Raw genomic sequence first — 24,344 nt, forward strand, 5'->3', positions numbered from 1 at the left:
CTTTCTTTTTTCAGACTCAATGTGTCAAGGACTACATTACCCAATGTGTCCTCCCTTTTGAAATATAGCAGCATGTGATTTGAGGGAGACTTGGCTGTTATTTCCAGCAAGTCAAGTAACCACATAGTGGACTCCCTTGTTGGCGCAATCAAATTCTTGACTCGTGTACTGCTTGATCAATATTTGCTTGGGTTGTTGTATTTCAATGCTGGAACTTTTATGCCATCAATTATTGCCCTGCCCACTCAAAATATCTAAATTTAGATTTATGTTTATAGATTATTTTTATTATTATGAAGGCAGCAAAGGCTACAAGCTGGCAGAAACTTTAGCATGTCAGATGAAATGCTTAGCAGTATTTCTTCTCGTTCTACGTTCTGAGTTCAAATTCTGTTGAGGTCGACTTTGCCATTCATCCTTTTGGAGTCATTAAAATAAATACCAGTTACACACTGGGGTTGGTGAAACTGAATCTCCCGTGCCTCAAAACTTCAGGCCTTTGTGCCTGTAATAAAAAAAATGGATTTTTGTTATTGTTTAGGCAGTGAGCTGGTAGAATCATTAGATTACTGGACAAGATGTTTAGCGGCATATTTTCAGGCTTTGCATTCTAAGTTCAGATTCTACAGAGATCAACTTCAGCTTTCATCCTTCTGGAGTCAATAAAATAAATGTCTAGCACTATCTGGTCAATGCCAGCCCCTTCGCCCTGACTGGCCCCTGTACCAGTGGTACATAAAAAGCACCATCCAAACATGGCTGATGCCAGTGCCACCTGCCTGGCTTCTGTGCTGGTGGCATGTAAAAAGCATCAACTCTCAGAATGGTTAGCGTTAGGAAGGGCATCCAGCTGTAGAAACATTGCCAGATCAGATTGGAGCCTGGTGTGGCTTCCTGGCTTGCCAGTCCCCAGTCAAACCGTCCAACCCATGCCAGCATGGAAAACAGACATTAAACAATGATGATGATGATGACATGTGTCAATGTACTCAGCTCACTTCCACATCTCAAAATTGCTGGCTTTGTGCTAAAATTTGAAACTCTTATTATTATTATTTTAGATGGCAGAACCTGTAGAGTGCTAGACAAAATATTTTGTAGTATTAAGTTACATCATCATCATTTAATGTCTATTTTTCATGCTGGCATGGGTTGGACAGTTTGATGGGGTGGGGTCTGATGAGCTGGAGAGCTTTGTCAGGCAGCTGTGTCAACTTTGGCACAGTTATTATGTCTTGATACACTTCCTAACACCAATTGTTTTATGTTGCAAGTTCTAATCTTGTTGGGTTTGATGTTGCCATTCATCTTTCTGGAGTTTGATAAAACAAAATATTGGTGAAGTTTGAATGCAGGCTGGCCTGTGTGATGAAGAATTTCATTTTGCAGACACATGGTTCTGGGTTTGGGCCTATTGTGTGCTACCTTTGGCAAGTGTCTTCTGTCATGACCTTGGACTGACTGACAGGTTGGCAGAAACTGTACAAACGCCCACTGAATATGTGTTTGTGTATTTTTCACTGCTATATATTAGTGACAATGTAAACATTGCCAAGAAGAGTGGAGGAAAAGAAACAAAAAGAAACTCCAAAAAATATGGTGCTTTATGAATGAAACCCTTTGCATTATTTGTTCTGCACCAAGTTAAAGACACTCCCTTGTCACTCTCACTATGAGAAATGCTATGAACAGGTCATTGTCCCATTAGAAAGCTATGTAATCAATGATGTTATTGTGATATAAATAAAATACTTGCTTGGTGTTGATTTCATTGACCTATCCTCTTCCCTTACCTCGAAAAAAAGAAAAAGAAAAAGAAAAGAAAAAACAAAAATAAAGACAAAATATGTCAATGTTAAAAATCATTATTTTAGATATTTTGGCAAAATGCCAAACAGTATGTTTTATGGTATTTAGTTTCATCTTTTGGTGTTTTGAGTTCAAGTCCTGTCAGGGTTAACTGTCCCTCCCATCCTTCCAGTGTCCTTCCAAGGTCAAGAAAATAATCAAATGCTGATGTCAATGTAATTCTCCGTTTTCTCTGTTTAAATTCTTGGTCATGTTCCAATGTAAGAAAATATTTTGGTTGGTAAGAAGTCGGGTTTGGGATGGAATAAATTATGGTGTTTGCTCAAACCTTTTGGTACCACATATTTCACTCGAAACACACTGCCTTTATTTCAATTAATTTTGAAAATAATTAAGAATTTTATTAAAATAAGTTTGTTGTTATTTAAGTTAGAGTTTAAAATATAAATTAACATGGAATTTTGATGGAAGACTTTAAGATCACTTCAAAACTGGGAATTTGCATCATTAAGAATTGGAAGCTATCTTGGGTGGTTTGGTATCAAAAGGGTTAGGAGTGGAGTGGTGGTGATGGTGGCTTTTTCTTTGTTTTGCAAGTTACACAGCATCCTCACCAATGTTGGTTAAAAAAGGCATCCAGCACATTCTTTAAAGTGGGTGACATTAAGACAAGCATGCAGACATTGGAACCTGGTTCAGTCCTCTGGCTTGTTGGATCCTATTGAACCATCCAGTCCATGCCTGCATGGAATATGAATGCTAAATGATGGTGTCCACGTCTGTCCTCTGATTCTCAGGAAATAGTCTTCTCCGTTTCCTGAATGGCTTGTCAACTTTGGAAAATTATTGATTTTGAGATTATCTCCCCTTCTTATATGGAACTTCTCTCAATTGCCATTTGGCAGTTATGGAGACACCCTCCAAGGGTAGTGATAGTTTTAATAAATCAAGAATTTATGTTGTATGGTATTTAACATACCTGTATTTTTCTATGTTACTCAAATACATGACACGGGCTACTCTGAGTTATTTCCCTTTGCTCATCTTTTTTTGTTTAAATTATATATAATCAGCCTCCATTTGCCACGCTACTGGTCCCTCTGCCTTGTTCATTTTTATCCATCTCATACCTTGCAGGTCCACTCATATGCTTCATCACCATCATTTTCATCTCTTCCCTGCTCCCCCCGGATTACTCCCAACCTCTCTTCTAAAACATGTGCAGTCAAGTATCTCCTCGACAGTATTCCTTCCTACACCCCACTCTCTCTTACTCACACCCCTCATCTCCTAGCATAAGGCTGCTTCTCTTAGGGTTCATAGTCTTGCAAGCTGCATGGTAATTTCATTACTGCTGGCAGCAAATAAAAAGCATCCTATGCACTCTGTATATCCTATGCACTCGCATTGATGTTGCAGCATGGGCAACATCAATGCGATAAGAGAATTCCTCCCAGACATGTATCAGCATATCGCACTCCACTGAGTACTTCTTTGGCTGTCTGGTTTAATGCTTTATCGAAGTTTTTCCATGTCCCTTCTATGTCAATATCTTCTGGAATCGCCTCACGTAAAGCAGATTTATTCTTTAGTTCCACAATGAACTTGCTTTTGGTATGCTGATACGCGTCAGGGAGGAATTCTCTTATTGCATTGATGTTGCTCGTATTGCAGGTGGTGGCAGGAAATAAAAGTAGATTGTGACTAAATACTTGTGACTTAGAGTTTTCTATTGCTTTTCCTTATTAAAATATTGCGTAATGAAATCAGTTCATTCTTCTTGAATAACCCTGTATATATATGAATGATGATGATGATGATATATAGTTCTTTCATTCATTTAGCATTTGTTTTTCTATGCTAGTATGGCTTGGACAGGAATTGGTTTTGAGGCAAGATTTTACAGTTTGATGTTCTTCCTGTTTTCAACTCCATTTAAAACATTGAGTGGAATCATGGTACCTACTCCCAGGTCATACTCCCTTGTGAGTGGACAAACTCCCCCACCCCTTCCCATTTAAAAAGCCATATTACTAATTTTCCCAAAGTTAATATTCCAGCTGCCTTTTAATTATGTTATTATGGTTCAGTTGTGCAGAACTATGAACGTTTATACAAAGAAACTGTTATTTCCCTTTTAAAAGAACCTTTTTGGTCAAATCTAAGATCAAAGACCCGTTTGCATTTGAGGGTGTCACTGCAGCTTGTTACCTACAGTAATTTGTCATTTCAACAACAATTGTTTAAATGTTAAACAGCAAATAAACACTAAACCTTCTTGAATTATAATTCTTAATGCCATCCTCATTTCTCATCTTTCACTGACATATTTTTGCACAGAAACATTTAGTCTCGATTAATTTCCATAAAAAAATTTAGACAAACTTTTAGTGAAATGGGGAAAAACTGCCAATGTTTGATGCAATGTAAAACCATGTTTTCTGGCATACAAGTTGACATATTATATAGTGTAAACATTCAAATGTTGTCACTGTCTCTTCCAAATCTGGTTTCATTTCACATGGAAGCTTTGGTCCTTCAAAGCCATCTTGTTGTATAAGTTGACCTATCTCTTTTTTTTTTTTTTTTTTTTGGTTGTAAATTTTGGTTTCAATAATTTGATTTGTATGCTGGAAAATATTGTTTATAAATTGGAAGATTGAACACTTACAAGGTACATTCTAGAAGTTTTGAAATTGAGTTTCCAAACTGTCTTCGCGTTCTTCATTCTGAAAATTAGTCAGCTGTGACAAGCAGTGTTTATCAGGGGGTGTCCAATGTGCGGATACAGCTGTCTCCTCCAATCTGGAATAACAAAAGTTGGCAGGTCAGCTTATTAGATGTATAGTAGTAATATACTAAAGTTACAATAATCTAAGACTGATATAACTGTCTTTCCTAAAAGAGTCTCAAAAACTTCTGAAATGTACCTTGTAAACCTCATTTCACCCTTTTACTTGTTGCATCTTGTAACCTGGATTTCAACAGTAAATTGGTTTGTTACTCTTATAAAACCACTCTTCTCAACTATTCTGTTGATTTCACATTTTTCTACACTATTTATAAACACAGCATAGTCATAAAAACAAATAGCATTTCTATTATAAACAATGATTATGTTAATATGTTACTGTTAAGTTCCAGGTTAGACCTGAATGAACAAACCTATGATCAGACGTATTCCAGCTGTGACCATCCCATTTTTTCTAGACTGCTTTATTCAAGGTGCCCTTGTGTCCTTTTCCTCGCCCCCATCATCCCCAAGACTGTAAGCTTGACGAGTCTATATAATATACAATATATAATTACAATCTTCAACACATACTGTTTTAATATCTACAATTCATCATTGATCACAAGCAGATTTCTCTTTTAAAATAACTTAATAACTATGTGTGAGCATGAGTATTTCCTGGGTAGGTTGGTATGTAAAATGGTTAAAAGCAAATTAGTATATGTATATACATGGGCAGTAAGTTAATAAGGTACCAGATGGCCGGCCTAGAAGTGAGGAGCTGTGTTGGGTCATTGGGTGAATGACTCTGTCTGTCAGATAGACAATAGGTACACAGAAGAGTTACAACACTCCATGCTAAACAGCAATGCTGTGAAATTGAGGGAGGCCTCTATGTGGTTACTTGAACTATTATATGTAACAGCTAAATCTCCTTCAAATCCATTCCTTACTGCTATTCCTTACCTTTTAGCATTAAGGTTTCTTTGTCCAATGTAATGCTCATTTATTCATGTTATTTTGAATTCATCATGCATAATCTTGTAGCTTCGAGATTTTGATGATGTGATTGCTTATCTTAAGAATGACATTGCCAGGTAGATGTGAGAGGCTAGATCTGGCCAGTTTGATAGAATGATTAGGCTGGATATGGTCAGTGGTAATACTAAAGGATTAAATAAAGAATGAACAAAGCAGTGCCTCAGTACATAGTTGTCCAACCCATATTGTCATGGGAAAACGAATGTAAAACTGAAACAAAGAAATGAACACTAATCCTTTCTATTATCGGCACAAGGCCTGAAATTTTGGTAACCAGTTGATTACATTGACCCCAGTGATAGACTGAACATATTTTACTGACCCTGAATGGATGAAAGACAATGTCGATGTCAATGAAATTTGAACTCAGAACATAAAGCTGAGAAAAATGACAGGAAGTAGTTTGTCCAGTATGCTACCAATTCTGCCAGCTTGTTACATTAAACAAATGAATAATAATATAGTATAGTTAGTATAATGGAGGCACATGGCCTACTGGTTAGAGCAGAGGACTTGCGATCAAGGGATTGCAGGTTCGAAAATCAGACGGGGTGATGTGTGTGTTAGTGAGCGAAACACCTAAGCTCCATGTGGGTCCAGCAGAAGGTAATGGCAAACTTCTGCTGACTCTTTTACCACAACTTTCCCTCACTCTTTCCTCCTGCATCTAGCAGCTCACCTGCGACAGACTGGCATCCCGTCCAGGTGGGGAACTTATACACCAATGAAACTGGGAAACCAGCCCTTATGAGCCAGGCATAGCTCGAGAAGGAACAAACAACAACACAGTTAGTATAGTAGTTAGTAAGTGTAGCAGTTTTTGTTATTTAACTTTAGATCTTGCTATCATAGATGTGTGATCATAGGCGTTGCAGCTGCCATTATAACATCTTTAGTATATGATGTATCTAGGACTAGAGTATCTAAATATACTATAGTTAATACTAGGGGCTGTAGTTGTTTTGATGTGTTGTTTAGCCCTAGGTCAACCCGTATACAGATCTATGATGAAAGGCATTCCAGTTGTGACAACCCTGTCTTTTTAGAGATATCTAGAACTTCATTGCTTATGTAGCATGGCTTCTCGCTTTTTAAAGATGATACTGTATGATTTGAGAGATATTTGTCAGTTGCTGTTTCCAGCAAGTTTAGCAGACATGTAGGGACTCCCATGTTTATGAAAAGTGAAGCATTTGTGAGGGAAATCTTTCCCTGGGCAGTAAGTGTTCCAGGAAGGTTTGATACTTCTTTCTCCACAGTAAGGAGAATTGATATAAAGAGTATTAAACATCATCATCATCAGCATTTAACATCCGTTGTCCATGCAGGCATGGGTTGGACAGTTTGACCAGGGCTGGTAAGCTGAGGGGCTGCACCAGACTCTGGTCTGATTTGGCATGGTTTCTATGACTGGATGCTCTTCCTAACACCAACTACTCTGAGAGTGTAATGGGTGCTTTTATGTACCATCGGCATGGGTGCCAGTTGTGTGACACTAGTATCTACCATGACTATCATTTCATTTGGCTTTATGGGTCTTCTTCTCAAGCATGGCATATTGCTGAAGGTCTCAGTCATATGTCGTTGTCTCCATGAGGCCCAACACTGGATAGGTGCATTTTATTTGTGCTACTGGCACAGGTGCCAGTTATGCGACACTGGCATTGGACACATTGCCTCCGTGAAGCCCAACACTTGGCAGGTGCTTTTTTATGTGCCACTAGCATGGGCGCCAGATGCCTCTGTGAGGCCCAACGCTTGAGAGGTGCTTTTTACATGCCAGGTACATGACACCAGCATCGGCCACATTGTCTCTGTGAGGCTCAATGCTTGAAAGGTGCTTTTCATGTGCCACTGGCATCCGTGCCAATTATGTGACACTGGCATCAGCTATGATTACAATTTCACTTAGCTCTTCTCGCCGAACATCTCGGTCACTAGTCATTGCCTCCATGAGGCCCAACATTTGAAGATCATGCTCCACCACCTCGTCCCATGTGCATGTATATAAACTCGTGTATGTATATAAATTTGTGTATGTATATAAATTTGTGTCATTATCATCATCATCATCATCATCATTTAAGGTCCACCTTCCATGCTGGCATGGGTTGGACGGTTTGACAGGGGCTGGCCAGGCAGGAGCCTGCACCAGGCTTCTGTGTCTGTTTTGGCAGGGTTAGCTGTGTCATAAGAAGATTGTTTCCCAATCACATAGTTCTCAGGGGGAGGGTGGGGGTTGTCCCCCCCCACCATTTTAGAACCGGTGTTGGTGTGTTTATGTCACTGTAACTTAGTGGTTTGGCAAAAGAAACTGATAGAATAAGTACCAGATTTTAAAAAGAGAAATAATTACTGGGATTGATCTATTCAGCTAAAAGTCCTTGAAGGTGGTGCCCCAGCATGGCCGTAGTCTAATGACTGAAACAATTAAAAGATACAAGATAAATATATTCATGGGTGAATATATATATATTTGTGTATGTATAAGTATGTTCATGAGTGTAAATATGTATGTGTATGTAAATATATCATCATCATCATCATCGTTTTACGTCAGTCTTCCATTCTGGGAAGGGTTGGGCTATTTCAGAGAATTCAACAAGCCAAAAGACTGCACATAACACTGCATCGGTGTGTCTATGTGGTTTTTAATAGATTCAATGTTATGAATATCATATGTAGCCTGATTCTTTTTGGGGGAAAATCCAAATAGATATTGTTTAATATCTTTGATGTATATATACATACATCCACACACGTGTCTATATATATATATATATACATTCACATGTGTTTGTGTGTGTGTGTGTGACATGTCACGAAGCCACCTCCCTTATACTACACCCCCATTCTGTCAAGGAGTATTGTTGTACAAGTTACTTGTCTACTTTAAATGCATCGGTGTGTCTATGTGGTTTTTAATACATTCAATGTTATGAATATCATATGTAGCCTGATTTTTGGGGGGGAAATATCCAAATAGATATTGTTTAATATCTTTGATGTATATATACATACATCCACACACGTGTCTATATATATATATATATATATATATCGGCCATTATTATGATCGGCCATTATTATGATTGACCGTTGACTGAACACTATTCAATTTTTTTTCTCCGTGTTTTTCTCCTTGTCTCCGTATTCTTTCTGTTGAAGAGCGTAGCTCGAAACGTCAAAGACTTTCCGTATTCCCGAGCGTCATACTAATATATACTTTTGTTATTTACACCACCTGTCCTTGTCTGTTGTTATTATTTGTATATTCTCCCATATATATATATATATATATATATATATATATATATATACACATTCACATGTGTGTGTGTGTGTGTGTGTGTGTGTGTGTGTGTGTGTGACATGTCACGAAGCCACCTCCCTTATACTACACCCCCATTCTGTCAAGGAGTATTGTTGTACAAGTTACTTGTCTACTTTAAATGGTGTCAGTGCCACGAAAAAAGCACCAGTGTGTGCCTTAAGGTAGTTGGCTTAAGGAAAGCCACCCAGCTGTAGGAAATATGCCCAAGTGGACACTGGAGCTCAATACAGTCTTCTGGTTTATTAGATCCTATCAACTGTCTGATCCTTTCCATCTTGGAATAGGGAGGTTAAGTGATGATGATGATGATGATGATGATGATGATAATGGAGATATCTTTTGTGATATCTGTGTGTGTGTCTGTTTGCCTATGAGTGTTGTTAGACACACACATCCACACATGCATACATACATTCTAGCACTGATGAACACATTCCAGCACATGTTATTGAGTGTTCTAGCATACTTAACATACATTCTAGCACACACACACACACACACACACCTGCACCCGGATACGTGCCTACACATGCAGTATGCACCTGCACACCTACACAGGCAGGTATGCAGCTACACCAGCAGATATGCACCTGCACCCACATATGCAGATACAAATGTGCCGACACACACGGACATGCACTTGCCCCCACATAATGATGCAGGCATGCATCTGCCCCTACATAATGATGCAGGCATGCACCTGCATACACATGCAGGTATGCAGCTGCACACATGCAGGTATGCAGCTGCACACATGCAGGTATGTAGCTGCATACACATGCAAACTAACACACACACCTGTGTGCACACTCAAACATTCCCTTTCTCCATCTCTCTCTCACTTTTACATACTCTGCTTCTCTTTTTCTGTCTCTGTCAACTACAAAGATCTCATATGTATATGTGATTCGTTCTTTGAAGAATGTCTCTCTGTCCATAACACACCTGTTAATTTGATAAATTGAATTTTTGCGATACACTATATTAAAACTCCAAGAATGCTTACAACTGATTGGATCCGACACAGCTTGTATGATGGTGATGGTTATTTACAACTGATTGGATCCTACACAGCTTGTATGTTGCTGATGGTTGCTTATAGCTGATTGGATCCGACACAGCTTGTATGATGCTGATGATCGCTTCCAACTATGATATGAGACAATAATCAAGACAAGGAAACACGTATATACACCTGATGGGCTACTTTCAGTTTCCATCTCTCAAATCCATTCACATGGCATTGGACAGCTTAGGGATATAGTAGAAAATACTTGCCCAAGGCACTGCGCAATGGGCTTACCCTTGAGATCATGCGGTTGCAAAAATGAGTTTCTTAACCACACAGCCCTGCCAACACCTACACATTTAATGCACTGAATATTTGAAATTTAATTTTCTTTTTAACCATTGAGTGATTATGATTGCTTTTAACTGCCTGTTGCAGTTAGAGAAAACAGTTTTTGTTACATTACACTTACAATGTGTGTGACAAGTTGTCCACTCATCATAACAGTTTTATCTGATGATAAATGCACATATATTTTACAACATTCACCAACTGACCTATTTCATCTGTTGCTGTTGCATCTATTCTCTTTGATATTTTTGGCTAATGTCACCCAATAAAGGATGAACAATTTCACAGGAAATGGCATATCAAGAATCTGTGAAGATAAAATTAAAACGAGAAAGAAAAACAAAATTGAGACAAAGCTCCTTTTTGTCTTGCTTTTAACATTTTAACTCTGTGAAAAAAATATGTTGAATTTATTGTTGTTGTTGTTAACTCGGTGTTTTCATTTCTTTTTTTTTTTGTCATTTCTGTCTTCCTGTATAACTTTGTGAAATGACTTTACAACAGCAAAAGATTTTGTGAAAAAAAAACTTCCTCTCACTCCTACTTTTCACTCCTCTTCTCTCCTACCTCCTCTCACTCTTACTCATAATCCTACAACTCTCCTCTCACTTCCACTTATCACTCCTACCTACTCTCACAACTACTTTGTCACACCTACCTATTCTTCACTCCTACTCTAAAATTCACTCCTCCTTATTCTTCACTCCTACTTTATCACTCCTGTCTCCTCCCACTCCAGTGTCATCATACATTCAAACAGTATGAGAGCTTTCACTTGGTCATTCAGCACACTAGGAATAGCAGCCAATTGTCCCTCAACCCACACCTTACCTTCTTAAAAAATGAAAAATATCACATTTTGTAGCACAATCTTAGGTGCAGTGTTTATTAGAATAAGACCAGATGATCACAAGTAGAAAACCTTCGATCAGAAGTCTGCACCATCATGCCTGACCTTATTGTATGATGTAGGATGTCCATGGGAATGTATTATTTCTGCTTCTCTTAAGGCTGTCTCGTTAGTTTTGATCTCATCTCCACAATAACAATCAATAGCGAGTGAGATATAGAAGTGGGGGGGGGGGGTCTAAATGGCCTTGCAACAACCTGTTAGAAATAGCAGCCAAATCTCTATGAAAAAAATGGAACAACACAATGGCTGATGATATCTTTAAAAATGCTATTTCTGGAAAAGAAAGGACAGATTAGTTACAACTGGTGTGCCTTATGATCACCTTGACCAGAATTGGCCTTTGGCGCTAATCAATTAGTAGTTTCTGAAAATGAATGTTTCAGCTTTGACAACTGTTCTTGGTAACCAGAATCTAAACCATTGCCATTACCTCTGTCCCGACTTGTTTGTCAGCTCATATTTATTTATCGTTTCTTTAAACCCTATCGCATAACAATCAATCTATTCTTTATACGAGGTTTGCTCAATAAGTATCTGAACTGTTGCTATAATAATGAAGCTAAAGCATGCAGAGTGAAACCGCTTGGCACAGATTGATCTTGAACTCTGTTGTGCATGTGCACTAAGTTTTAACATTCTAACTCATTTATGCTGTTTACAGCAGTACTTGGAAGGAAGGTGTGTAGCGTGTGATTGTCACATTGACCATGACAGAGGAAGTTGTCATGGTGATACCTACTCAGAGGCCTATTCAAAGTTGCAGAAAGTGTATGGAGAGGAGTGCATTAGCTGCACACAAGTGTGCAAGTGGTTCAGATGTTTCTAAGATGACTGAAAATTGATATTGTTGAATGTTCTGGGAGACCTGCAACCAGCAGAACTGTGGAAAACATCGCAGATGTGCATGCAACTGTGTGGGGAAATCGTTGAATCACCATCCATAAGTTATCAGAGGATGTGCAGATTAGTTACGGTTTGGTTTGGTTCAGTTCATCATCACTGAAGATTTGGGTATGAGACGCATGTCTGCCAAGTTTGTGCCAAAACTGCTTTCAGCTGACCAAACTTGGGTTTCAGTTGCACAAGATCTCCTTGGTTGTGTGAAGAATGATGAAAACTTTTTGAAAACTTTGCATAGGCCTCTGAACAGGTATTGCCAAGCTTTTGGCAAAATTTTATGCAGATTCTCTATTCAACTTTCTCTGTCATGGTCAATGCAACAATCACACACTACACACCTTCCTTCCAAGCACTGCTAACAATTCTGCCCTGCATGCTAACAATTCTGACAGCTTGCTGCCTGTATAATACTAACAACGACAGCAACAACAATGACAACAACAACAACAACAATAACAATAATCCTGAACAACCCTGGCTAAGACAACTCTTGGTTCTTTGATTCATTTTCAAATGTTCATATTGACAGTCAAACTTTCCGTCATAATTTAGCTGAAAGTTACTCATAGTGATGCTCCAGCACCTGACCCACAAATTTGCTGTCTTCTCTCTCTGCTTTTTCTGTCAATACTATAACGGCCTCTGCTCCTTAGAACTATCTGATCTCATGCTAACTCCATTCAGGCATTACTTACCCCTTCATCTCTCTAGTTGTCCAGCAGTGGTGGGGGACAAACACATACAAAGACACACACAAACGTGTGTGTGTGTGTGTGTGCACATGCGTAAGGATTTGGTAGAAAGAAAGTGGAAGGAGCCCATCATATATATATGATGGGCTGCTTTTGGTTTCTATCCACCAAATCTTCTCTCAAGGTTTTGGTCAGCCCAGGGGTATCATTGAAGATATATGCCCCAGGTGCTGTGCAGTGGGACTGAACCCAAGGCTGCATGGTTGGGACGCAAGGTTCTTAACCACACACATACACTCGTTATAGATGTAATGGAAACTATTGTGTCATTTAAAGTAGGTTTTGTGAAAACGAAATGTGACAAAAAGATTTTCTTTACCACTTTGTCTTCTTTGTATTTTTTTCTCTCCTCCCCCCTCTTGCCCTCCCCTACTCTTCACCGGTCCTCCCTGCCTCACTCTGCAGCACTGTCACAAGTTCTGGTTTATTCATTGTGTGTTGCTTGTTATAGACTGACTCAGAAGTTTTGAAAGGTAATTAATTTAAATCTTCTGGCAATATATGTTTAGTGTTTTTTGGTATTGAATTACAGTGTTTTCTTGCAAACAAACTCACTCTCTTCCTCAAAATTAACTGAATGTAGCTCTCTCTCTCTCTCTCTCTCTCGCTATATATATATATATATATATATATATATATATATATATATATACAGGGTGACTCAAGAAAAACAGAACCCACAGATCTTTGAATAAAACTATTAACTTTAAGGCAGTGCTGATGCTGAGGAAGATTTGAGCATCGCTGGGACAACGCTGAGGAACAGGTCGAGACGAATAGTGGTTCCAAATGACTCTCTAGCCTAACTGAGCCTCCCTAGCCTGGCTGAGAGAGCAATTTCAGGAGATTGATGAACTTAAGGCTGCAATCACTGCAGAAATCAGAGAAATCCACAAAGAGGAATGTGTTCGAGTAATTGACAATTTTGTGCAATGTATGCAAGGTGCCTCGAATGTCACGGAGGCCATTTGGAGCAAATTTTGAAAAGAATATGACTTTTCTGCAAAGGGAATGATCATACACGGACTGAAGTTGAAGTCCAGCAAATTTAAAGAAATCTGCCGGTTCTTCTTTGTAGGATTTGATAAAAGTTTTATAGGTTCTGTTTTTTTTTGTGGGTGTCACCCTGTATATATATATATATATATATATATATATATATATAGATATATATATATATATATATATATATATACATACACACACACACACACACACACACACACACATAAATACATACAAATGGGGGTGGGGAGTGGCAATGGGAAGGGCATCCAGCCATAGAAATTCCGTTTGAACATAGTTCTGTCTGACCCATGTAAGCATGGAAAAGTAAGAGCAGTCACCATATTTGTTTCATACCTGCTATCACTGAAGAGCACATGCATTAGATAACCATCTTGTTATTCAATATCTGGTGCAAAACTGATTGGTAAGATCAGCTGTAATGGATCTACAATACTGCGTACTTTGATTACTGTACCAACTCTATTGACAAACGTATGACTGCCTATTTTTCTTGACTTATGGATTTGTATACAATGACTATATACACACACGCACACCCACACATTGGTATTGTATTAAAATATGTCACACTCTTTGATCTCTGCTTCACCTATTACACTTCATTGTTATAAACCTTCTTCTTTTTCAGCTTTGTGGTCAATATTCGAGAGACTTGGGATCATTTGCGCAGTACCAAGCTAATCAACTAAAATCTAAGCCAGACCAACTGTTTGAAACTGAGGGACAAACAAAACCAGCAGTTGGCTTCTGGGCATATTGGGGTTTGTATTTTTTTAAAATATAAATACATCTACACATTGTCTTTGACTTATTTTGGTTTGCATTATTATCAGAACACTGAATCACAGAACATCAGATCTTTGATCTGATGTTCTGTGATTCAGTGCTCTGATAATAAATTTTGTTCAAAGTATGTCTCTACTGTGTTCCAAGGCACATCAACATAAACCTCTTCTCTCTATTCATTACACAGACACACACACACACACACACACACACACACACACACACACACACACACACACACACACACACACACACACACACTTGAGGTGATGTATTCAAAGGAACATGGTCAGACCACTTAGACTAAACAAAACTGGGCGTCAGTAAATTTAATCTGTAACTGCGAATCTGACAAAATGTATTTTATTTCACCTTGGAACAGTTCAGGGACAGAACGTAGTTATATAAGGAACCAGGTAGAAAGATGGTTGTACAGGTATAGAAAAGAAAAGTACACCAATGGCAAGTAGTGTGTGTTAAGGTTGGCGTGGTGGTTGAAGTTATGGTTGCACTCCAGAGTAGGGGTGTTGATGAAGAAGGTGAAAGTGGAAATAGTAATTATAGATTGAGGGGTAGGTGATGTTGATATATGAAGGGTCAAGGTAGAGTGTTTGGTGTTAGTGTTTCTGATGGTGAAGTGAGTGGTAGTAATGTGTTGACACTGGATGGGAAAGTGAATGTGTGAGGGTTATTGGCTGTACTGGCAAATGAGGCGGTGGGGGTAGAGTGAGGAGTGACTGGTGGTGGTGATTGATAAGGACACACTGTATGCTTACACTCTCACATGTATTATTTCAGTGGTGTGAATTGAAATTAAGTAAAAATAAACAAATAAATAAATGCATAAATATAAAAATACATAAATAAATATATAGATGAATAAATGTATAAATCAAGTAAAAAAAAATGAGTGCTTGGAACTGTTTGAATGGAATAACATTTTACTAAGTTGAACCTGTGTGAATCAATACTCAGAGTTTCTCATTCCTAATCTTTATTAGTGCATGTATATGTTATCATCATCATCATCATCATATGTCCGTTGTCCATGCTGGCATGGGTTGGATAGTTTGGCTGGGCATACACATACATAAACTAAGAATATGCAAAAGAAACTAATAAATTATAGTAACTAATGAATTTATATATAAATATAAATATTTAGTAGTGAAAAAAGTATTTGTACAGAACAAAAATAACTGATAATTCTGATTTAATACTTCGTAGCATAACCATTATTCAGTTTCACTTCAACCAATCTCTTCTTGTCGTTCTTAATCAATGACTCTCATGTTTCTTTAGGAATTTTTTCCCATTCTTCTTGACAAATTTTCTTCAAATCTGGAATGCACATTGGGGCTCTTGAATGAATTTTAATTTTCAAATAACGCCACAAATTTTCAATGGGGTTCAAGTCAGGTGACTGACTTGGCCATTCTGATAATTTTATATTGTGATTGACAATCCATTTTTGGTAGACTTCACCGTGTGCTTAGGGTCGTTATCTTGTTGTAAAACTCACCCTTCACAAAGCTGGAGCTTTTCTACAGAGTCCCATAAATTATTGTTCAAAATATTTTGGTACATCTCTGTATTCTTTCTACCATCTATCACATATAAATTGCCAGTGCCATTTGCAGAGAAACACCCCTACACAATGATGTTGCCACCTCCAAACTTTACAGTAGGAATTGTGTTTTTCTGCAAATAGGTGGTACCATCTTTCCTCCAAACATAGCTATGTGAATTTCGTCCAAACAATTCAATTTTCGACTCGTCTGTCCATAGAACATTTTCCCAGAATGTATCAGATTTATCTTCATGTTCATAAACAAATTTTAAATGGGCATCTCTATGCCTTTTAGTCAACAGTGGAGTTTTTCTAGGAGAGCATGACTTCAGTTCATTCCTATGAAGTTCATTGCTGATTGTTCGTAGTGTAACACTAGTCCCTGAAGCTAACAAATCTTCTTGCAACTCTTTTCTGGTGATCATTGCATTTTTTTCGATTCTTCACTTCATTTTTGTTAAAGATCTAGCGGAAATCTTGCGTGGTGCACCGGATCTTATTCTGTTTTCAACAGTTCCCGATTTTTTATATCTTTGAATAAATGAAGATATTGTAGAAAATGGAATACAAAGGGTCTCTGATATTTTCCTGTAACTTTTACCTGCTTTCCACTGTTCAATAATTAAGTTTTTCACTGAATTTGTGAATTCTTTACTTTTCGCCATTATTACAGCACTACTTTATGTTGTCTCAGTGCTGAATGAAGAAGATAGCGTTTTGACACTTAAAAATGACCACTGATATGATTATTGGAACAAACAAGAAAGTTCTAGTAAATAAAAATTATTTTAACAGTATTTTGTGGCATAGAAACTCATAAATTTTCACCCCTAAATATTTATAATTGTATATAAATTCATTAGTTACTATAATTTATTAGTTTCTTTTGCATATTCTTAGTTTATGCATGTGTATGCAAATATAGTATTGGTATATCCCATTTATGTTCATTAGAAATTAAAAGAATAAAGAATTTTGACATGTACGAATATCTATTTCCCCCCATTGTATGTATATGTGTATAAATATATGTGTATATATATGTGTATGTGTATATGTGTGTGCATATATGTATGTGTGTGTGTATATATATATATATATATATATATGTATGTACATATGTGTGTGTGTATGTATATATGTATGTGTGTGTGTGTGTGTATAAATATATACATGTATATATACTTATATATGTGTGTGTGTATATATATATATATATATATATATATATATATATATATATATAATGAGCTTTTGCACAATTTCCTTCTACTAAATTACATTCATGTGACCTTGGTCAATCTGGAGTAACAGAAGATGTTACTTGCCAAAGGTTCCCTAGATTGGGATCAAACATAGCACCATATTGCAAAATAAACTTGTTATCTGCCTAGCCATTGAAATTTACAAAGCTGTAACAAATTTTGTGGCTGAGTGGCATCAAGGTCATTACCAACATGATTGAGTAGCCTTTTATTGGTTTTAGCCTGTGGTATATACACATTCTGAGGAGGCGCAATGGTCCAGTGGTTAGGGCAGCGGACTCGCGGTCATGGGATCTCTGTTTCGATTCCTGGACCAGGCGTCGTGAGTGTTTATTGAGTGAAGACACCTAAAGCTCCACGATGCTCCGGCAGGGGATGGTGGCAAACCCTGCTGTACACTTTCGCCACAACTTTCTCTCACTCTTACTTTCTGTTGTGCCTGTAATTCAAAGGGTCAGCCTTGTCACACTGTGTCACACTGAATATCCCCGAGAACTACGTTAAGGGTACACGTGTTTGTGTACACGAGCAGGCTGTTCCTTTGATCGGATCAACTGGAACCCTCGACGTCGCTTACGACGGAGTGCCAACAACAATACACATTCTGAGGCAAATGTAAAACTAGTCGTGCAGTCAAGTTTTAAAGTTAGAGGGATCAAGCACATAAAAAAAAAAAAAGGTTCTGGGACGCATACGAAACAACTTTTAACTCATTTTCCATATTGTGCAAAATATTTCATTAGTTATAATATACGTAATAGTATTGTACGCTCATTAATTTCATGTTTCAGTGACGATGTCATTATGTACGAAACATGCAACTAATGGTGTAGGTGTGATGTGAAAAACATGAATTTCCACAGGATCGTCCAGTGTTGAGAGATTATGATGTTAAGGTCATTTTTTTGGTTCTTCAGATGTCAACGGCCACCAACACATCAAAGGAGATTGAGCAGACAGCTCAAAAATACGGCAGGTTTGGTCAAATAAAGTAATGTCTCCAGAAAGTTCTTCTGAGGCCATGCGATTAACAAAAAAAGAAAGCAAATGTTGAACTTTTATTGCACAAAATAATCTAAGAGTTAAAAAGCAAAATTGTTGAAACGGTGCCAATTTTGAAAAAATGTGCTTGGTGGGGAGGGGGTTGGCGAAGTCGTTCCCCTATTAACTCTGCTACCGTGTAAAGCATTTCTTGATTTGTTTTGCTTACCTTTGTACAGGGTCCTTACTATCTTGATCTTCAGCATCATTCCTGGAATGTGTTCAGTATACCTTGTTTGATCCATTGCAAGTCAGCCAAAAAAGACATTAAAATGATGATAATGGTGATGATGATGATTATCTTTTTTCGACTTCAGTCTTAATTTGTTTGTTTGTAGCTTGTTTTTGTGGTTTGGTTTGTTGCTGTTTTCTATTGTTTATCGTAATCTAAGTCCTGAACTTAACATCCAATAGACTAAATGGCCTGCAGCAACATAATCTCTCTTTTTTTTTTTTCATATTTTTTTGTAAGTTCTTGTTTAACGCATGAATTACATTGCTTTGGTAACGGATGTTAATAGTTAGCTATGAGATAATGAGGAGTATTCTGCCTTCATCATCAGATAATCTACCACATTACATACGTAATCAATATTAGTAATAAGGATTTAACATTGCACTTCCTCAATGTCACTTCATTGTGAAATACATCTTTTGGATTTCGTCTGTGTGTTCGCTGGAGCTGTGGATAAATTCTGTGAAGTAATGTCACAAAATCTATCACTGCATTGCTGCACATGCAAGCATGTGCAACGATACAGAACCTAGAATGGTGTGCATCTGCTGAGGAGCTCTGCATTATTTGTCTTTTACCATGGTATAATGCAGAATCACGAGCCGAGTGAGTGTTGCGAATAATTATCTAATTGCTAACTGATTTCCTAATGTTTTTAGATTAGACAATAGTAGTCACGTCCTTTTGTTGTAGCTTGTTGATGTTGTGTTTTAAAGGTGTGATTAGGTAGAAACAGATAGGGGTGTGTGTGTGTGTGTAGTAGGTAATTTTTTGAGTACATATGTTGAGTGTATGTGAATGTATGTGAGTATAGATGTATGTATATTATATGCTTACATGCACACATGTGTATAGGTATGTGTGGTACAAGTAATGTTGATCATATGACTGAGGAGTGTGCAAAAACAAACAAAAAAATCAAAACAAAAAAACAAAAACTCTAACCCCTATACCTCCTACCATAACCCCCCCCTTCCCTCAAAAAAAGTACTCAATGCATTTAGAGGCAGATTGGGTTATAGTTGAAAGGTTACTTAGGTCTTGCAAGAGGTTTCATCTGGAGAACAGCAATAGTTGATTGCAGACTCCTCAGGGTAGAGGATGCAACTGAGAAATGAGGTTTTACTTTGTGGGTTGGTTTCATTTGTGTGTGTGCATGTGCATGTGTGTGTGTGGGGGGGGGGGGGAGCATGAATGCTAGGAGGAGGAGGAGGAAGAAATAGAATGAGTTATTGGGTAGAGTAGCATATACAAGGTCCTCCTGCAATGTCATCTGAATCGATTGCTATATAAGTCATGATGATGATGATGGCCATTGTTTTAACATCCACTTTTCCATGCCTGTATGGGTTGGATGGAATTTGTTTGGGCAGATTTTTTTTGTACGGCTGGCTGCCCTTCTTTTTGTCAACTCTGACTTGTTCCCAAATAAGGTAACATTTTACCAAGACATAACATGTTTTCATGTCTGAAGCAAAGGGCACTTGCTTACAGCTATTACATGATTCCAAGGCAAGGAGAGAGTACACCCCCACCACACACATACACATAATGAGCTTCTTTTAGTTTCCTTCTATCAAATCCACTCACAAGGCTTTGGTTGGTTCAGAGCTATAATAGAAGACACTTCACTGAAATGCCACACGGTGGGACTGAACCAGAAAGCCATGTGGTTAGGAGACAAAGTTCTTCACCATGTAGCCATGCCAGATGTAAAGGGAGCATACACATTATATATATATATATATATATATATATATATATATATATATATACATACAGTTGTATTTTCTACATAAACAGCCCAACACACCAAGAACTTTATAAACATACAAGCATATAAACTTTGAAAATATGCACACATGCATGCATAGAAGCACACACATACATATACATAGGAACACACAGACATGTATAAAAACAGATGGGTGCATGTATAGACACACAGACATATGCATAGATACACAAACAGGTGTGTACATAAAAGTACATGCATGCTCATACATGCAAACATAGAAAAATATGTAGACACATGCATAAAGACACGTGTAGCATGCATAGAAACACTCATGCACAGATGCATACACGGAAAGACCTACACACAGACACATACATAGAAATATATACAGACACATACTTAAAAATACACAGATGCATTCATAGAAGCACACACCTTGCACTATTCTGTGTATTAAGAAATCAATTTGCATTAGGTTGTAAATTGTTAATTAGGTTATAAATTGTTAATTACTATTTGGTGATGGATTTCATTGAATGTTTACATTTACAACAAAGCCGACGTTATGACTATAACAGTCTCTTGTCTTCATGTCGGCACACACTTTGCTGTGTTGTGGAGAGGCTTTCTTTGCAACCATGTGGTATTAGGTTCTGTCCCGCAGTGTGGCATTTTGGGCAGTGTCTTCTACTATAGCCCCTGGCCAATCAAAGCCTTACAAGTGGATTTGGTAGGTGGAAACTGAGAGAAACCTAGCCTATATATATATATATATATATATATATATATATATATATGTGTGTGCGTCTCTCTCTCTCTCTCTCTCTCTCTCTCTCTCTCTCTCATAATAATAATAATAATAATAATAATAATAATAATAAACACGAAATTCTGTCTGTCCATCTGGAACCCTTGTATCTCAGTCTACATTTGCTCTACATAGGCATATTATGTTTTTGGAATCAGGATGATCCCGAGATTGAAAATCTGCCCTTCATTTGGTTCTTGAACATCCAGCATTGGGATCAGGTCTGGACGAGGATTTGTTATATACTGACAGTTGAAAATTAAAATTTTTAAATAATTCCAAAAATTTGTAGATTTACGAGTTTTTGATTTAAACTGAATTTAAAGTAATACCATATTGGCAGGGTACCAATAAATGCTTTATTATTTTTGTTCTCCTTAGTTTTGGGCTACAGGCCCAATTAGTCCTCTGCAGGAGCTAGCTTATAATGATGGGTGTCTATTCACTAGATGGGCATGACCACTGCTGACAGGTAACATCAGCAATGTTCGTGCACGAATTTAAAGCCAAGTGTGGCTTGCACCACATTGCAACCACTCTCACTGGCAATGCCCAGGTGCCCAGAGACCAGTGAAGTGCAAGATATCCGGCTCAGTAGAGTAGTGTGTTTTATGTCTGAGTTAGCTTTCTCTTAGAAGGGGATGCCTTAACAAAGACCAGGGTTCCCTCACTCCTTGGGGGCTTACTGTGCTCTCAGGCACCAGCCTCAATAATTCTGTCCCAGCTCCCTTGTGCTAGTTAGCTTATAGCTGAGACCCTAACAAGTACTACTTCTCTGGGTCAGAATAGGCCTGGGTGTAATAGTGGCTACAAGGTAGTTCCACATTCTGGAACTCCTGGACCAAAACTCCACTGCTGGATGCAGTTTAAAGTCATACACGTGTGTGTGTGTGTGTGTGTGTGTGTTGGTATGGGTGGTGATGATGATGATGATGAGAGTGATTATAACTTGCACAATTGCTTCTCTGTTTACCAGGTAAAGTATGGTAGTACAGCATGATTGCACAGCTCCACCACAAGACTCTACGTTTCAAAAATAATACTCCTGAATCCTCTTTCTGTCTCAGATAGTTGAAGATTTCTTGGTAGCTAATGGCAGTGCCATTCCATATTCTGGGACTACATCATCATCATCATCATCATCATCATCATTAACGCCTGTTTTCCATGCTGGCATGGGTTGGATGGTTTGACATGGAGTTGGCTAGCAGGGAGCTGTCCAGACTCCAACTGTCTGTTGTGATACGGTTTCTATGGATGGTTGCCCTTCCTAACACCAATCACTTAACAGAGTGTACTGGATGCTCTTTACATATCACTGTGACAGGTGTGTTTATGCAGCCCTGGCATGGGTGCTTTTTATGAATAGATATATATACACAGACATGCAGGAAGTAAATAAACACCTTTAATTTTCAAAATCTTTTATTTGATATTAATTGGTTGAAGGAGAGGTTTTCTTCTAGTTGCTCGTCCATAATACCCAAGCTTATGCAGATATGTAACACACATTCTTGGACTAACTTCTAACTCTTTTGCAATGCCAGAAGCTTTCGAACGGGGTTCGTTGTCCACAATTCTCTTCAAACTGTGAAGCTTCCTTTCTGAGGGCTCAGGTCAGCCAGGACGAGAATCTGTTGATTCTTTTCCATGGCTTTTGAATTGCACTATAATTCTATTAACAGTAGCAAGAGGAATTTGAAGATTTTCAGCAATTTTTCGCTGGCTAAGACCACCCTCAGATTGCCCAACAATACGACCTCTTTGAAAATCTGACAGTTCTGCTGAATTTTTTGTGCGTGGCATGGTTACTCTTCGCAAATGTTTAATATAATGGCACCTGGAATGAAAAAGAATAATTACATTGAAAATTCTACACTGCTGGAAACATATTGAGACGCTTAGATCAGAAATTTTGAAAATTAAATTTGTCTATTTACTTCCTGTATGTATGTGTATATATATGTATATACAAATACACAATATATTTACTATGTGTATATTCCCTATTTATTTTCAGAACAATGTATCCGACTTCGAGACATTATTTTTCACAAAATTGGAGAAGATTGGGTGTTCTTAGCTTTATTAGGAATTATAATGGCCTTGATGAGTTTTACAATGGATTACGTCATTGAAAAATGCCAGGAAGGTGAGCCTGTGTTTACTGTTTTCAACCTTTTGCCTTTAAGAAATACATCAATATTTATGTTGTCATTGTCAAATAATATTGAGGAAGATTCATCTTCAATAGAACCTTAAATCATCCTTAGTTTGTTTTGTGCATATTTTTTATCATTGTTTTTTTGTCTTGCTCTTGATTTTCCTTTTCTTTTTTTCTTTCTCTTTTTGATTTTCCTTTTCTTTTTTTCTTTCTCTTTTTGATTTTTATATTTCTACTTTTTTTTATGTGGAAAACGTGGAGGGGACAAGTGGAAGAGGAGATTGGGAGGGTTGGCTTGAGGAGGGAGGACGGCAAACCCCGGTCAAGGTGCTGTGAGAGTGGTTACTGAAAGAGTGAGATAGATTCAGTCACCCCTGTTAACAATCGATTCATCAAGTTTTTTTTTATTGATTTTATTGTTGCTTATCCCAAGATACCATGCAGTGAGATTGAACTTGAAACTGCATGTTTGCAAAGTTAGCTTCTTAACCATACAGTCATGCCTGTATCATATATCATTGTTTTTTATTCTGATTTTAGAATAGTTTTGTGTGATATGAGGGAGATTTGGTTGCTATTTCTAGCAAGTTGAGTAACCATGTAGAGGCTTCCACATTATTTTAATATTTTTAATGTCAGTGCCTTTTATGTAGTTATAAAGCCTGATGCGTTAAATATAACCAACTCCTTGTGGCTGTGTGGTTAGCACTGTGAGGTTAGAACAAAGTTCTAACCACTTTGTTTCCCGACCACATGGTTTCAGGTTCAGTCCCTCTGTATGGCACCTTGGGCAAATATTTTCAACTAAGCCCAGCGAGTGGATTTGGTAGACAGAAACTGAAAGAAGCCTGATATATATATGTGT

The 24,344-nt window shown here is 37.7% G+C and overlaps 1 protein-coding gene across 14 annotated transcripts in view; it reads left to right on the top strand.

Annotated features, from left to right (window-relative positions):
- The window catches only part of LOC106884491 (chloride channel protein 2), a 153,886-nt gene that overhangs the window by 52,846 nt on the left and 76,696 nt on the right, over positions 1-24,344 (top strand). For all 14 annotated transcript variants that reach the window (XM_014935903.3, XM_089361229.1, XM_014935908.3 and 11 more), the window contains exons 2-3: positions 14,501-14,633; positions 23,336-23,467. In XM_014935903.3, the coding sequence (XP_014791389.1) occupies positions 14,501-14,633; positions 23,336-23,467 (265 nt within the window). The remainder of the gene's footprint in view (positions 1-14,500; positions 14,634-23,335; positions 23,468-24,344) is intronic.

Source organism: Octopus bimaculoides, chromosome 12 (genome assembly GCF_046866305.1).
Source record: "Octopus bimaculoides isolate indiv1 chromosome 12, ASM4686630v1, whole genome shotgun sequence".
Classification (NCBI taxonomy): domain Eukaryota; kingdom Metazoa; phylum Mollusca; class Cephalopoda; order Octopoda; family Octopodidae; genus Octopus; species Octopus bimaculoides.